This window comes from Larus michahellis, chromosome 19, assembly GCF_964199755.1.
Source record: "Larus michahellis chromosome 19, bLarMic1.1, whole genome shotgun sequence".
NCBI classification, from domain to species: Eukaryota; Metazoa; Chordata; class Aves; order Charadriiformes; family Laridae; genus Larus; species Larus michahellis.
The window spans coordinates 1,861,131-1,877,148 of record NC_133914.1 but is presented as its reverse complement, the minus strand read 5'-3'; the positions used below and the strand labels follow the sequence as shown (position 1 = coordinate 1,877,148).

Below are 16,018 nucleotides of genomic sequence, written 5' to 3'. Positions count from 1 at the left end.
ATTCCTGCCTGGGCCAGATCCACGGCTGGTGCCAGCCCCAGCAGCTCCAGTGGCTGTAACGGGGCTCGGTGGGTGTATCCTCAGCACAGAGCTGTCTCTGGGCTGCACTGAGGACTCTTTTTACTAACTTTTATTGTTTTATAGGTTTCCCCACATGATTAACTGCTCATCTGCCTCTGTGTAGAAAACATGACAGCTATTCATCCTGGAAGCTTTTCTATCTACTTCTCAGCCCTCCCGTTTTTCCCTCTCTCAACCAGTCTGTCCTTGCCAAGTTTCCTGGATCTTTACACCGATGTGTTGGTGTACAGCAGCCCAGGGAGTTATGGCAAATTACGCAATAAACTCAAGCTGCTTTCTCCTGTGTGGGTGATCTCTTTTTTCCCCTTTTTTTTTTTTTGACAATTTCTGGGCTCCTTACCTGAAGGGTCAGCCTTCCTGTTTTAGAAGATACCACATTTCAGGCTAAAGTATATTTTACGTGCTGTAATGGGAGGATGGGAGGGCAAGCTCCCCTCTGTCACAGCTTCTCCCTCACTGTGCTCCCATTGCTGCTTTGTATGGGGATCCTTCAGCTCCACAGCTTATCTGGACCTACCGAGAAAAGACACCTTGAGGACCACAGAGTTGTTGGATATCCCCGTATATTGGGTGCAGGATCTCAGTATCAGGTATCTCAGTACATACGAGAGTTTTACGTCGGCTGCTTTGCACCCCTGCGCTATTCACAGCTTCTGGTCTTGGAATAACCCCCCCCCCACGGCTGCGTAGCACACGCAAGGGTAAATACACATAACCACAATATTTATCTTGAAAATAAAATAGGCAAAGGCACATTCAATTTTAAGACATACCGCAGCCTTTAATGGAAAATATCCCCCGATTCCTGCCAGGCAGAGATGTCCTGCTGTCCTTCTTATCCCCACGCAACAATGTCACAAGTGCCTTCACCCCAGGAAGAGGGGTAGGTGCGTACTGGATGCACGCGTGCTTCCTAAACAGGGAAATTCAATCTGTCAAGAAAATTCAATAACAACCTTAACATTTAATTGTACCCTAGGGCCCAATAAAAATCAACGAGGATGGTAGTTGTTGATTTTTCGTTAACCTTCTCTTAAAAAGGTCTCAAAAAATAACTGCTAAGCTAGACTGCCTGGCTGTATGTACATGTGCAAGACGAATGGAGTTCTATAGGGAAAAATGTGTTTTAAAACTTCAGATTGGATCCACACAGAAAATACTTAAGCACTGGCACAGAGCTTGGCCATTGTTAGGTAAACGAAAACATCCTGTTTTGATTTATGCACGTAGCACTCAATTTAACAAGTGTAGCTACAGGCAATTGGAAAACAGTCAAAATGGTGAATTTGCTGCTTGCGCTCATTTATACTGTTTCCTGAAGACAATTTGCTGTTGCTTTTTGGCATGTTTAGTATTTTTTAAACCACACAAAGGTTATGCCCAGTTCTCATAATTACACAGTGACTTTCTTGGTATAGGTGCAGTTGGGCGCTTGCCATGTGCTGTAGCATCCAGAGTTTTATTTCCCGGGGCTGCCTCCTTTACAGCAACTGCCCGGGGCGGGGGGGTTAATGCTTCGGTGGCCCCTTTCATTAGCGTGGGGCTCGGTCTTTGTGGAGCTGCACTTAGCGAGCGCGTGAGATGGGGCTCAGGCAGGGGTAGAGGCTAATCAATAAACCAAGTGCCAGTTGGAGTTACTCTGCTCGTCACGATGGCGCCTGCAGTTAGACAGTGTCCAAGCCATTAGAGTATTTGTTTTGTTTCTCTTGTTATTAATTATCTACATTACAGCCACACCTGGAAGCTTCTGGGTGCTGCACAGCCACGTAAGACAAGCCATTTTTTGCCCTGAGAAATTTAAGTAGATTGAGAGTGGGGGGGAAGGAAGGGAACAGCAGAGAACAGCATGTGCTGATGGGCGGCTGTCAGAACCCACGTCCAGCTGGGTGATGAATACCACCCAAGCTCTCGACCTGAGCTCAGGGAGGAGCTCTGAAGCCACCAATTGATAGAAAAATCTGCAGGCACATCAGCAGGTCAGCAGTTTTCCTTGGTGGCTGGCATGGATAAAAAATCCCCCTTTATTGGCTGAATAGGTGCGTTAAGCTAGGCCTTGCCCCTTCGACGGTGCGGGGTTCTGCTTGGGGTGGTGTTCAGGGCGGCAGGAGGGACTCCAGACCGGCCGGGCTGAGTGTGCACTCGCCGTCACCGGCTGCGGACCGGCAGGCTGTCGCCGCGGGGAGCTCGGGGCTCGGCTCCGCACGCAGCTGGCACTGCTGGCTAGTCCTGACACAGAAAGATGGGCAGCAAATAAATCACTCCATCGCTCCTGGAAGGATTTCACTGTCTCTTCACAGTTCAGTTCCCTTTGACTACATAGATCAGAGGCTGCTATGCGTCATGTATTTCCAAAAGAATTTGTGCCTAAGGAAAAGCTGCTGTGCGAGCTGGGTTTAGTGTTTTCTTTCCTCTCGGAGCTCCACAGGCCCCGGCATCAAGCTGCCCCCCATTCGCTCTAGCCGAGACCGCCAAACCAGTTTGGTTTTACTCCGGAGTGTGGGGTACATGTGATTATCACCACCCCATTGTCCGCACTGAGACTCTGCCTTGGGGATGTGCTCTGCAGTAGCAAACACTGTGTGTTTTTGCTGGGAATGGCGCCAAAGATCCAGAATTCACAGGATTTTTGTTCCGTATCAAAACCTCAGGCCTTTTGCCTGACAGGAAACCCAACTTTGACGGACACCTCCATGAACCAGAAGTGTCGGAGCCCCACTGTCCCCAGAGCGTGTGACTGGAGCGCTGTGTCCAGTGCTGGGCTCCCCGGGTCAAGGACAGGGAACTGCTGGAGAGGGGACAGCAAAGGGCTGCCAAGGTGATGAGGGGACTGGAACACCTCTTTTATAACTAAAGGCTGAGGGATTTGAGTCTCTTCAGTCTGGAAAAAAGACGACTGAAGGGGGATCTCATCAATGCTTCTAAATACTGAAAGGGGGGGTGTCAGGAGGATGGGGCCAGGCTCTTCTCAGTGGTGCCCGGGGACAGGACAAGGGGTAACGGGCACAAACTTGAACATGGGAAGTTCCACCTCAACACGAGGAGGAACTTCTTTGCTGTGAGGGTGGCAGAGCCCTGGCACAGGCTGCCCAGAGAGGTGGGGGAGTCTCCGTCTCTGGAGACATCCCAACCCCGCCTGGAGGCGTTCCTGTGCCACCTGCTCTGGGTGACCCTGCTCTGGCAGGGGGTGGGACGGGATGATCTCCAGAGGGCCCTTCCAGCCCCTGCCAGTCTGGGATTCTGTGACTGCGCCGGCCTAAGGCAGAGCGCTGCGCGAGCACATCGGCCGCTCACCCGCAGGACGGGCCGATCCCCGCGGGACGGGGCTCCGTGAGGAGCGGGCGGGAAGCCCACAGCCCACCCAGCGCCTCACGCCATCCCCAGGCCCTTCCCGGGGCCGCCCCCCGGCTCGCTGGGGCCAGTGCCGTAAGCGGCGAAGGGACGGGGAATATAAAACGGGGGGAGCAGCGCCCGCCCGGCCACCGCCATCGCCCCAGGCTGCCGCGCGCTGCCCGCGCTGCCGCCGCCCCACGTGACCGCGGCCCCGGCGGCTCTCGCGATCGCTGACGTCATCGCTGCGCGCCGGCGCCTGCGCGCGCGCGAGCGGGCGGGGCGGCGGCGCTTCGCTGTGTCACGGCGCGGCCTGAGGGGACGGCGGCGCGCGGGCGGCCATGGAGTACCTGATCGGCATCCAGGGCCCCGACTACGTCCTGGTGGCCGCCGACACGGTGGCGGCCTCCAGCATCGTCCAGATGAAGCACGGTGAGAGGCGAGGCCCGCGCGGAGCGAGAGGCCCTGTGAGCTCTGCCCTCCCGCGGGGCAGGCCCGGCGGGGAGCCCCGGCCGGCCCTGGGCGGGCAGGGTGCCCCCGGGCTCCGGTCATGAGGAAGCGACAAGGGGTGAGCTCCCTGTGTGCGGTCAGGCAGCTCTGAGCCTCTGGCGTTGGCTGCGGCTGAGGAAGCGCTGCTGGAATGGGCAGGTGTGGGTGAAGGTGGAGGCTGCTGAGTGTTTGGGTTTTATTCATGGATCTACTGGATGGAGAATGGCCCTGAGGAGGAGGACTTGGGGGTGTTGGTGGATGAGAAGCTCAATTTGAGCCGGCAAAGCCACTCGTACCCTGGGTTGCATCCCCAGCAGGGTGAGGGGGGTGGATTCTGTTCCTCTGCTCTGGTCTGGGGAGACCCCCTTGCAGTGCTGCCTCCGGCTCTGGGGCTACCAACAGCAGAAGGACACGGAGCTGATGGAGCAGGGCTAGAGGAGGCCACGGAGATGCTGGGAGAGCTGGAGCCCCTCTGCTGTGAGGACAGGCTGAGAGAGCTGGGGGTGTTCAGCCTGGAGAAGAGAAGGCTCCGGGGAGACCTTCGACCTTCCAGTCCCGAAAGGGGCTCCAGGAAAGCTGGGGAGGACTTTTTACAAGGGCATGTAGAGATAGGATGAGAGGTAATGGCTTCAAATAGGAAGAGGGGAGATTTAGATGAGATATCGGGAAGAAATTCTTTTCTGTGAGGGCGGTGAGCCCCTGGCCCAGGTTGCCCAGAGAAGCTGTGGCTGCCCCATCCCTGGAGGGGTTCAAGGCCAGGTTGGACGGGGCTTGGAGCAACCTGGGCTGGTGGGAGGTGTCCCTGCTCAGGGCAGGGGGGTGGAACGAGATGATCTTTAAGGTCCCTTCCAACCCAAACCATTCTGTGATTTATTGTAGGAACTGCGGGCCGATCTCTGTCACTCAGAGTGAGCCTAGGTCTCAAAGGGCTGGTTGATCAAGTTTCCAAGCCTGAGCCCGTATGACTGCACTGTGTTGGGTTGTCATGTTAACTTACCTGTTCAGGTAAGCCTTGACTTGTTAACCCAAACCTTGCTCTGTACCGCAGGATAGTTGTGTTAAAAACTGCACAGGGATAACAGGGAGTGAGGTTAAATGCTTGGTTGTGTCTAATTCACTGATAAATGTAATTAATGGAAAAAAGGGAATACTGAAAGGAAAAGCATCAGTGAAATTCATAACACAAGCCATGTAAGGCAAACTGTACTACGTTTTGGATTTCTTTATTTGGTAAAACATCTGGGGGGGGAAACAAATTTCAGGTATTTGTTTAGAGTGTTGGCATTTACTAATACTTGCTTTAGTTTGTAAGTCAATTGCAAGGGCTGATCAGTGTCCATGGCCTTTCCTGAGCTTTCAAGACACGCAGCTTCTGGGGAGCTCTTAGGTACTTTAATAACTCTTGAAATCATATTAAGGGATTGTGACACTTCATACCTGTCTTGAAGCCGAGATTATTCAGCAGCATTTAGTAAACTGAAAACAAAGTTCTGAGGTGGAGATTTAGTGTTCTGTAAACCTACCTTCAGTATAGAGAAGTGGCTTTCCTTTCACACCAACAGCTACTTGAGTTTTTCTGTCTCCAATATCTAAGTGCCAGCCTGCTCTGATTAGATGAGAGTGCAGCGTTAGACTGTGCACAGAATTGTCTGCAGTGTTATCATGACAACTTGAATTCCCTGAAATACACAGAGGCAAGTTTTTAAAACTGCAATTATGAGTAAAAGTATAGCTTATTGTTAATTAATTTCCATGTATATCAGTGGGCTGTTTTATAATTTATAATCAATACTTAAAGGTTCAATTTTTTTACAAAAAATAATGACAAGCAAAAACCTGTTTCTGAAAGTCTCGCTTGTCTAGATTGCTATTTTTTGAGACAGTCCTGGATATCAGGAAGAGGAGCATCACTTGGCATGGAATTTGTTTCTGGATTTCCTAAGATTGCTTTTGTTCAATGCGTTGATGTTTCAGCTTATACTAAAGGATTTGCTTCTGATGTCATATATTTAGATAAAGTAGAATGGTCACTGAGTAAAATTCTTATTCCTGAACCAAGGAAGCACCAGGCATAATGTTGAAGTTTGTCAGAACACAATATTCTGTGTGAAGTTTTAGTCTGTTTCTGTATCGGAAAGATCATGTATTTCTGAAATGCCTCCCTTCCTGAAGGGAGCACTTCGTGCATTTTGGCTTTGTTTCTCCTGGTGATGTGTTTAACAAGTCTTGTGTATTGTGCCACCAACTGTGAGACACTGAATGTTAGGGTTTGCTCAGGAAGACTTTCTTGGTAGTGCTCCAGGTCATAATGTAGTTATGCAAGTCTCTTACGTGTTGCTTATGAAAGATCATGATGTGTTATGACATTGGCAAAATAATTTATTCTTTCTCGTGACCATGGCTCTTAATGTTATTTTTCTTTGCCTAGACCATGATAAAATGTTTAAGATGAGTGAAAAGATCTTACTCCTGTGTGTTGGGGAGGCTGGAGACACTGTACAGTTTGCAGAATACATCCAGAAAAATGTTCAGCTCTACAAAATGAGAAATGGTGAGTGAAGAACAGGTACTCACTGACGGTTTGGAAGCAGAGTTAATAAGTGTAGTTAACAGTTGAATGTTGGTGGAAAGTTCTCAAAGCTTCTCTATCTTTAAGGATATCTGCATTTTTAGTTTCAGGCAAAGGTAATAGTTAAGGAGGGATGAAGAAATGAGATTGGATTATATAGTATAAACCTAGAGGTTTCTCCAAAGCCCAGCTACCCTATTTATAATATAAATGACATAACAGATTTGTTGGTACAATATTTCTTTTAATATGTCCATTGCAGGGCAACTGTTATCACTTCCTGATGCACTGTACTGAAAAATGCAGGCCACGTGTCCATAGTATTGTAATTTTTTGAAGCTATGTATTTTAATGGTCTGTACAGGTATGAGGGCCCATTTTATGCTTGTAGCTTTTAGAATAAACTGGAATTAGATGAATGACACTTTGTCATTGGAGAATATATCGTTATTTCAAAATAGGAATGGGAAGTCAGGAAGTGAAAAGAGAATATAGATATGCACTGTTATCAAATACACATATTTCTTCTCCAGGTTATGAATTGTCTCCTACTGCAGCTGCAAACTTTACGCGGCGAAACCTAGCTGACTATCTTCGGAGTCGAGTGAGTAACAGCTGAAAGATTTTGGCAAAGGCTTACAGGGGAAAATTTCCATTTTTAAGTAATGGAGTCTGATGAAAAAGGTGTGGTGGCTTCTGTCTTTAGTGATGAATTCACTTTGCTGAAAGGATGTTTTATTAAAAAATAACTTGATTTGCTTATTTAAAAAACTTATCACATCACTTATCAATAACTGATACAACTATAGGCTTAAAATTCCAGCCTTGGGCCCAATAAACATTTTGTCATAAACACTGCAGACAGCTAAGTGAATTAAGCCTCTTTAACATTGAGATAAGGTTGTCAGTTTTCATGCAAATGCACTGAATCCGTTTAATCTTCTTGGAAAATGATTTAATAGAGCAAAGCTGTTTGATGTACTTAGCAAAACAAGTCCCTTTTGTAAACAGCAACATGAGGCTTTCAGTAAATATCAAATCCAAGTTGGAGCTGTATTTTCAAGTTACTAAACTGCAATTACTGATTTTTCTCATGGTAATCTTTTCACGGTATGAAAAGATGTCATGAAGAGACAAACAGACTTTTAAAGATCCAAGGTTGGGAAACATTTCATTAGCATTCTTCTCAACACGCTATTTGAAAAAAAATTAAATAGGATGTTGAGAATGAAGTTGAACAACTCTGTCAGGAATAGGGCATGGGGTAAATTAACAGCATACTGCCGAGGACTGAAATGATGTTTTACAAAAGCAAATAAAGGCCAGTATTAACATTAGAGCTGTGTTGTTGAGAATTATACACGTGTGGAGTGAGGTCCAGAGTCTTCTTCAAGAACTTACCCACAGAAACAGCCTAAGATCACTCTTTTCGTTTCTGATATGGATGACAGCTGAAGGTAGCAAGTTTTCAAGGTACTGAAGTTAGAACGAGTCACTAGAGCTCAGTGCAGTGTCTTGTCTCAGTCTCATACATGAAATGCTACTCTTGTGGTTTAAATGACTTCAGCCAAACACATGGATTAAGCATGGTTGGTAGATGATGGTTGGCAGTGATGCTGCTTGCTTTAGCTTTTGCTCAGATGTGATTTGGAAGGTGTGTGTGTGTTTTGTGGAACTCTGTGCAGTTTTTGAGTTGATGTGGAGGAGCAGTGCTGCTTTGTGCCTGGCCCAGATGACTGTCAGCTGCCTGAGGCTGGTGGCTTCTCTCAAGGGCATCTGACCTGCACAGATGGTGTAGGTGAGGCTGACACTGAAATGTCCTGCCCACTAAAGCAGAAGCAGCCATTTCTTACATACAATTTAAAGTACCACTAACAGGAGTGATTTGAGAGGCTTTTTGGTGAACTTGGCCAGCAGGATGTGGCACTGTCATCTTTCTCTGTGCCACGTCCCCTGAGGCCTGATCCTCCCCGTGTCTCCCCTCCTTCCTGAGCCCACGCCTGTCTTCCAGCTCACCTGCTCCAGATGGGCAGCACAGTGGGGAGGACACTGGCAAAAGCAGATGTGTTTATTTACCGGAGACAAAATGTTGTGCTGTTGCAGATGGCAGTGCCCTGGAGCAAGCGGCGCACTCTGACACTACTGTCACACTACAGTGATCTCTATACTGGAGGGAGAACTCTTTTTCTTTGAACATAGCACTTAATGATTTGTTTGTGGGATTTGGAACTTGATGCTACAAACCTCGCCGTCAGAATTTTTTTCCTGTGAATTTTGTTACATTTTCCTCGTAATTTGTGGGATACCAGAAGGGTTAACACTAGCTCTCTGTATCTATTTAAATTGCATTTAGGATTCCTGGAGGCTACTACTTTAATTATGTGGATGATGAAAAGGTAAAACATGCCACCACCTCCTGTTAGGAGCAGGGAAATAGTTTAGAAGTAAATAGTTTGGTGGGGTAATGGTAGTTTGTTGCTGTATTGCCATTTACTATGTGAAGCCATTTCTGTTATGGAGCATTAGAAGATACGTAAAGGGGAGCAACAAACACTGAAACAGTAGTTTTTCAGACATTATACTGTTTTTGAGTCCCAGCCCAACATAGAGCTTGTTCTGCATTGTTAATCACCATCTGGATTCCTCCCTATGTTATCTAGTTCGATTTAATTTATGAACCTTGTGGCTTGTGTAGGCCAAGTTCCCGATGTCTTGGGGATTGCCCTTGTAAGGCAGCACCTTGAAGTTCTTTTGGTAGAACGTATCAAGTGTATACACTGGGCTTGTAACTTAAGGCCGTTTCATAACTGTGCTCTCTTCTTTTACTGAATAGTTAACATGTGTTTTTTCATGACATTTCTCTTTTTAAAACATGGGTTTTATACTCCAGCATAGGATCTGAGAAGAATCTTCCTTGATTTCCATTTCTATGTTGCAATTGAGGCAAACCTAGAAACTGCGTTTGGGGCCAAGGGGCTTTCACATAGTTGAGCAGGGCAGTAGTTCCTCTTCCGCTGTTACCCACCGCAGCACCTTCACCTGCTGAATCAAGGGCTGAGTTGAATATGTTTAACATACTATTGAGGTTGCCTGGTGGTGGGGATCAGGAAAAATACCCACCCTGCCCCTCCAAACCCGATGAAGTTCAGTTTCTTGTTGTGATGCTATGTTTAATTATAGGTGACAGGGTCTGGCCTGAGTCCAAAGGAAGACTGTCAGTTCCTCTCCCCTTGTCCACGCTTGGCAGGATGCTTCCTCACGCCCACCTTTCCCCCCTTGCTGTGACTGTGGCTTCCGCCAGATGTCACACCGCTGCTTGTCACCGCCCGGCCTCCCACTGCTGAGCTTGTTGGTTTGGTGTATTTATCACAACTGTTCTCTTCAGCTGTAAATTTTGAAGAATTTCACACATCTCTTAATTGCTGTGGTTATTTTAAATCAAACAGCATAAAGTGCAAAGCTACTTGGGATAAGAAATAGTGCCTCTAATAGCAAGGTTAAGTTTTGGGGAAAAAAAAAAAAAAAGATAATCTATCCTGGAGTGTTAGTCGTCCACTCATTTGGTAGCCCTTTAATTGCACCAAGCTTCTGAAGAGTTTAGAACTGTTGGCGTGGATTTGGTTACAAAAGCCAAGGCTGCTGTTGGAATGCACAGAAGGAATGCCAGTCCCAGCATGGAGGTGTTAGTCCCACTAAGGCAGCACTAAGAGGTGCTGTCTGCAAATTTCATTTGTAATCACTGACTAGTAAATAGATGATGTATATTTTCTGATGTTTAAATCCTACCTCTCTTGAATAATCGCAAGGCCTGGGGGACACACTTTTTTACGTTTGAGTTTTAAGAAGATGTCTAATACACCATTAGCAGGAGAACTTACAGCTGAAACACAGCTTACAGATTTGTTTCAGTCTGTATAACACCATTTATTTATGGTTGACTATCTCGCATATGCCAATGTTGGTAATTCAAAGTCACACAATAATTTGAGTGATCTTGTGTCATGGCTGTTAAATATCAACTTGTGTGATGTTTCAGAATAAATAAATGATGAAATACAGACTAATTAAACGAATACAGCTGCTTGGTAACTTGGTTCCAAATATTTTTGAATGCTTTGAAGATTAAATCACACAATTTAGTGTTTGATATATAACTGTAACCTGATTTCTTCTTTCTACCTGTTTGGTGGAAGTGAAAATATAGTATCCTGTAATATTTTTTTGAGTGCAAATTCACTGTGCTTATTATCAAAATGAAGTTTTTCCTGTGGTAATGTGTTTGCTTGTTCCAATCTATTGTTAGTTGCATCATCGGGTTTTTTCCCATTTTTTTTGCTGTGTTGATCTAGACTTTCCAACATTTTAAGAGGTACCTTCTTCGTATGATTAATAAGAAACATTATATAAATGTGGAAATACTGGAAGGATATAAAAGCAGTCTTAAAAAAAATATATAAAATTACCAAATTTTCTTCTCAGCCTATATTTAAAAATAATACAGTGCATGCCTGTTTCATGGACTTATGAAGTACACATCTTGGAAGAAGATGTATAGGGACATCTGCTTTATTCATGATGGTGGAACACACTAAGCCTAAACCACGAAGGAAACGGCAAAGGAATTGCTAAACTTGCAAGTACAGCACAATAAAAAGGCATGGTTACGTTAATGCAGTTGCATTGTATTTCTGGATAAGATGTTGATGTTTCTCAGTCTTATTGGATAGGTTCCTGCTGAAGTCATAAACAAGAATCAGAGGAGACAGCAGCTAAAGCAGACTAAAGTTCTAGTTTAAGAAAACTGTTTCCAACCAAAGACAAAAGCCGCAGATGTTGCAGTGTCTTAATTTTGGATAGAAATAAATGGATTCCTTAGATGATCTTCATTCACTTGGTCAAGTTAGCCTAATATTAAAGATTAAACTTGGTATGTGCAATAAAAATCAAACTATCAATTAACAAGACAGCGTAACACCGTATATAACTGTTTGCAGTGTATGTAAACTTTCATATGCTAAAATGGTCTATGGTTAGCAGTAGCGTGACTGAGAAAAGAGCATGGTAAATTAACAAAGAGGTCCTTACAAACTGCAAAATGTTCACAGTGTGCTTGCATCTTGAAGTAAAGATCCACAATATGGTGAGATGAAAGAATCTGGTGTGAAAACATAATTAAAGTTTTCTGAAGTTTGAATGTGCCACGAGAGCTTTTTTTTTAAAAAAACAAGGCCAAACAGTAATTCTCAGGAGAATCAGAGTTTTATGGCTTTATTTGCCTTTGCATTCCATGTGATGAAGAGACCTAATCTTTTTTAGCTTGAGATGCATAATCTCTTGCAGACAGTACTGATGTTGTTGCTAGTAGCGTTTATGGCAAAGAATTGTGAAACCAAGTATGTTGCTGTTCTGTAGGTGGCACGGGGAATTGAGATTCGAAGATTCGGGTGTGGCTGTTTCAGTGAAAACATCCTTTTTCTCTGCAGACCCCTTACCACGTGAACCTGCTCCTGGCTGGCTATGATGACCACGAAGGTCCTGCCCTTTATTACATGGATTACCTTGCGGCTCTGGCTAAAGCTCCCTTTGCAGCACACGGATACGGTGCATTCCTCACCCTCAGCATCCTTGACCGCTATTACAAACCAAGTAAGTGAAGTCTATGGAGAAGAAAATTCGCCTGTTGCTGATTAATAAATTAAAGGCTTAAACTGAGAGATTGACATTTGCTGACTCAGATGGACTAGTGCAATTGCTGCGATGCTACAGATTTGAATGTGACTTTTTGTTAGAATAAGTGTAGCTTTAAAGATTGCCTTCTGTTTTTGCTGAAACGGTAATGTGAAACTAGTCAATTCCTTAAAGTGTTTTCCTGTTTGAAGCATAACAGACCATAAGTGAAGGAAGTTTCAATTTATTCCAAAACATGACTAGACTTTCCTGGACCATTAGCTGCTAGTAGTCTGTTTTTAATAAATAACACTTTGATAACTTTATCTTCTACTTGCTTGCCTGTTGGCTATGACATGTACGTTTTCCCAGAGTATCAATCCTTAGAGGGCAGTTCCAGATCCCATTGCTCCATATCTTGGATTGGCATTGTGGGTGATATATTAAAAACATACAAGTGAAAAGATATTCCTAGCAAGATTATCTTCAGTACTCCGAAGTGGTAGTGATGAAGATTGGTTGGTTTGGTTTACAGTTTTATGCATGTGGTAGCTCTTGAGCATAATTCTTGTGTACGTCTCTACCTGTCTAAAGTTTTAATTTTAGAATCATAAACGAGTTCTTGCACTGCCAAGGAGTAAACATGGCCCCATCCCCACTTTACAGATGAGGAAATGTACAAAGCTTGGAATATTGTTAGTCTGATATCGTTGGCTTTAGCTACAAAACTGCTTTATTGCTGTGCGCAAAGCTGAGTTTAATCTCATAGCAGAGATGTTAGCTTAGTAATCCTTTTGTCTGTCTCCTGCAAGAAATGTAGCTATAAACGCACAATTTTATTCTAGTGAGACTTCTGCCTGAACAGGGGATGCAGGTCTGGAACAAACTCTGGAAACAAGTTTTGTGAGATACGAGATGCTTAGTCTTCTAGTCATGTCCCTTGAAAATGATACTGGTCTGTTTTCATCATTCCTTGTGAAAAGAGGAAGAATAGTGAGCTACAATACGTTGTCACGGCTTGCCATCTCAATGGAGTGCTGGATTTTATCCTAATGTGTGAGAATAGCAGGGGCATCACACACGTGCCTTTCCCATTATTAAAACTAATACCCAGCAGGGAACGTAGCACTAAAACCAATCCCCGCCTACTGTCACTGACTTGCAGCCGGCTGTGGACAGATGGAGCTGATTTAAAACTGTAATAAACTCGAGGAGAGAGAGACGGCTGGACTTCTCCAAAGCCCAGTCCCTGGCCATGGGAGGCAGAATTCCGTCATGCTTCCCATTCAGTGTAACAAATCGATTCTCAATGGCTTGTTGCAGCGTGAGCGCTTCGGTGCAGGACGTCCTCAGTACATCTGGAAAGTGTTTTCTGTGAGCTGGGAAGGAGAGGTTTTGGTGCTCAGCTGAAAAGTTGTTTAAATTTAATAAAGTTTCTGTTGAGAGGGATGGCCTCTAATTCAATCAATCTGTGGATGTTTTCTCTTTCAGGTATCACACGTGAGGAAGCTGTGGAGCTCCTAAAAAAATGTCTAGAGGAGGTGAGTTGCCAAACTTAGGCCCTTATGATCTTGAGAAAGGAATGTTTGTTTGCATTCATTTACTGATATTTTCCTGTTCCTCTTGTTGCATTTTTTTGCTGCCTTTGCCAGAAGGGGTAATAAATGCACATTGACCAGATGTGAAATAGCTACTGAGGAAAAGGATTTGTGGGCACTTGCGTTGTCTTAGCATGGTTCATGTCCTCCAGAACATAAACTTGAAGCTTAATTGCTTTGCTTTACTTTTGCTTCTTCCATGCTTAGCATAATATTGATACAGACAGTCTTTGACTCTTTCCTTTGATATTTCCTCTGAACAGAATGCAAGCATCCTTCTGCTACTTGTATTGCACTTTATACTAGTATATACTTCTAAGCGTACTTCTCTTCCAGCTTGTGAATTGGTATCTGAGGTAAAAATTTGACCTTAAAGTTGATGATCAATTTTAGCGTAAACATAACCTTTCAGACCCCAAGGCTTTTATTATAGGAGAATATTCTTTATCCTTGTCTCTAAGAGGTTGAATTGAATGTAACTGGGAAGAAACATCTGGAGGAATATCAGGAAGAAGTGCTCTAAAGAGGTTCTGTTTGAAGTATCTTTTCAATACAAACATTTGTGCCCTAAGTTGTAGCCCACTCTAGAATTCTTCCTGCTTAAATGTCTTCCTTGTTAACAGGCTTGTGTATTTTGCATGTCTAGCCTGGGCTTGTCTAACGTGGCTAGTTTTAAAACAGAGAACAAACTCATACTAATTGATTCCTGAGCAGTGAAAAAACCACTCTAGTTCCTGATATTTCAGGTCACTAGAACCAGAATGGAAATTTTGATGTGCAACAGCATATCCCTTAAATTATGCTCTTCTCTTTTGTCTAAGCTTTGAATGAATCTCATCTCTTGTCTTTTTGTCTTTTGTTGAACAGCTTCAGAAACGCTTCATCCTAAATCTGACTTCTTTCAATGCCCGGTTCATTGACAAAGATGGCATCCATGAAGTGGATAATATCCCCCTTGCAAAAGCAATGTCCTAACCCCTGAGGTCTTTCTTCAGCAGTCTTCTTTTTTGTTCACTTTTGGTTTTTTCTATTCATTTGAAGCACACAAGTCATGTACTGCACTGGGAGATCGAATAAAGATTGACGTTTATATAGCCAGTTTTATCTTTTTATTCCACTGATCCTTCCTGAGAGTATTTAAGCAAATCATTCCACAGTGAAGGTGGAACGTGATTTACCGTTAATGGGTGCACATTCAGGTTACTTATCTTTCTTTCCTCTTCCGAGATTTTTACTTCCCCCATAAGTTTTCTTGTGTGGGGGGAAAACTGGTACTGTATTTTCTAGCTGATAATGCGCTGTCATCCACTCTCATAATTAAAGCTCAACAAAAACCAGGAAAGCGTTTCGTGCTAAACATACAGCACCTACTTTATTTTTCCAAAGATGTTACCACGGTTTGCTTTATAAAATAATAATCAAGTTTTCAAAGACCTAATTTGCTTGTGTTATACTTTGTTTCAGTCTAATCCAATTGAAAGGTGAAAGAACAAATTTTCAAATAGAATAGATATTAAAATGCTAGTGTCATTTTTAACTCACCTGGTCATGGTTCTGTTACTGGGAAAGAATATTCTGCTAGCACAGTAGGCTCATAACTACATTAAGTGTTTTAAATACAAACCGATGTATCAATTGTGGGATTTTTCTTAATTCATGTGTCTCTATATTTAGAAGAACGTGAAGTTCAACGAGAAATAAAAGTGCAGGACTTCTCATAAATCTTTGAATTACTCTCCACTAGCTAGAGGTTTGTTTTCCTGAGAACAATCACTGATGTCTAGGCTGTAGATGATGCTTCTGTGTAAAAACTCCATTCACAGAACAGCCTCAGATATTTATCGTGTGGCTGATACTTGCGGTCTGCCCAGAAGTGATTCCTGGGAGATTAATTGTCATTGAGACTGCTTCCCTACTTGAATTGTCCTGGAATTAGTTACCCATGTACAGTGCTCTGTTTGGGTGCTCATTTTATGTTTGAGTAAGCTTGGAAAAAGAATCTTGGCAATAGAAGGCTGGATGTGTAGAAGATTGTGTGCGGACTGTGTTACTTGCGTGGCATGGCGTAACACCTCAGCTGTCGGTTGGGAAAGGTGAGTGACAGAGTAGCTGACTGCCTTTATTTGTCAAAGCTTTTTTGGTCTTGCCATGGTAGTGCGTTTGAGAATGCTGGTCTCTTCCCCAAAAATTTGTCAGTCTTAAAGACCAAGTTGTCCCATCTTACTGAACGTGTGAGAACTGGATTAGAGACTGAGACTTAATGTCACAGAAGAAACTTGCAGCTCCA

The 16,018-nt window shown here is 44.1% G+C and overlaps 1 protein-coding gene across 3 annotated transcripts; it reads left to right on the top strand.

Annotated features, from left to right (window-relative positions):
• Positions 1-3,657: 3,657 nt before the first annotated feature.
• Positions 3,658-14,829, top strand: PSMB2 (proteasome 20S subunit beta 2). 3 transcript variants are annotated; one of them, XM_074562746.1, is made up of 7 exons: positions 3,658-3,840; positions 4,777-4,902; positions 6,326-6,448; positions 7,000-7,070; positions 11,950-12,112; positions 13,625-13,674; positions 14,599-14,829. In XM_074562746.1, the coding sequence occupies exons 3-7, from the start codon at positions 6,337-6,339 to the stop codon at positions 14,704-14,706; spliced, it is 504 nt and encodes a 167-aa protein (XP_074418847.1). In that variant the 5' UTR covers positions 3,658-3,840; positions 4,777-4,902; positions 6,326-6,336; the 3' UTR covers positions 14,707-14,829. The 3 variants fall into 3 exon arrangements, with proteins under 3 accessions (XP_074418847.1, XP_074418844.1, XP_074418846.1); XM_074562745.1 differs by having other exon boundaries at positions 3,680-3,976; XM_074562743.1 differs by lacking the exon at positions 4,777-4,902.
• The last annotated feature ends 1,189 nt before the right edge of the window (positions 14,830-16,018 follow it).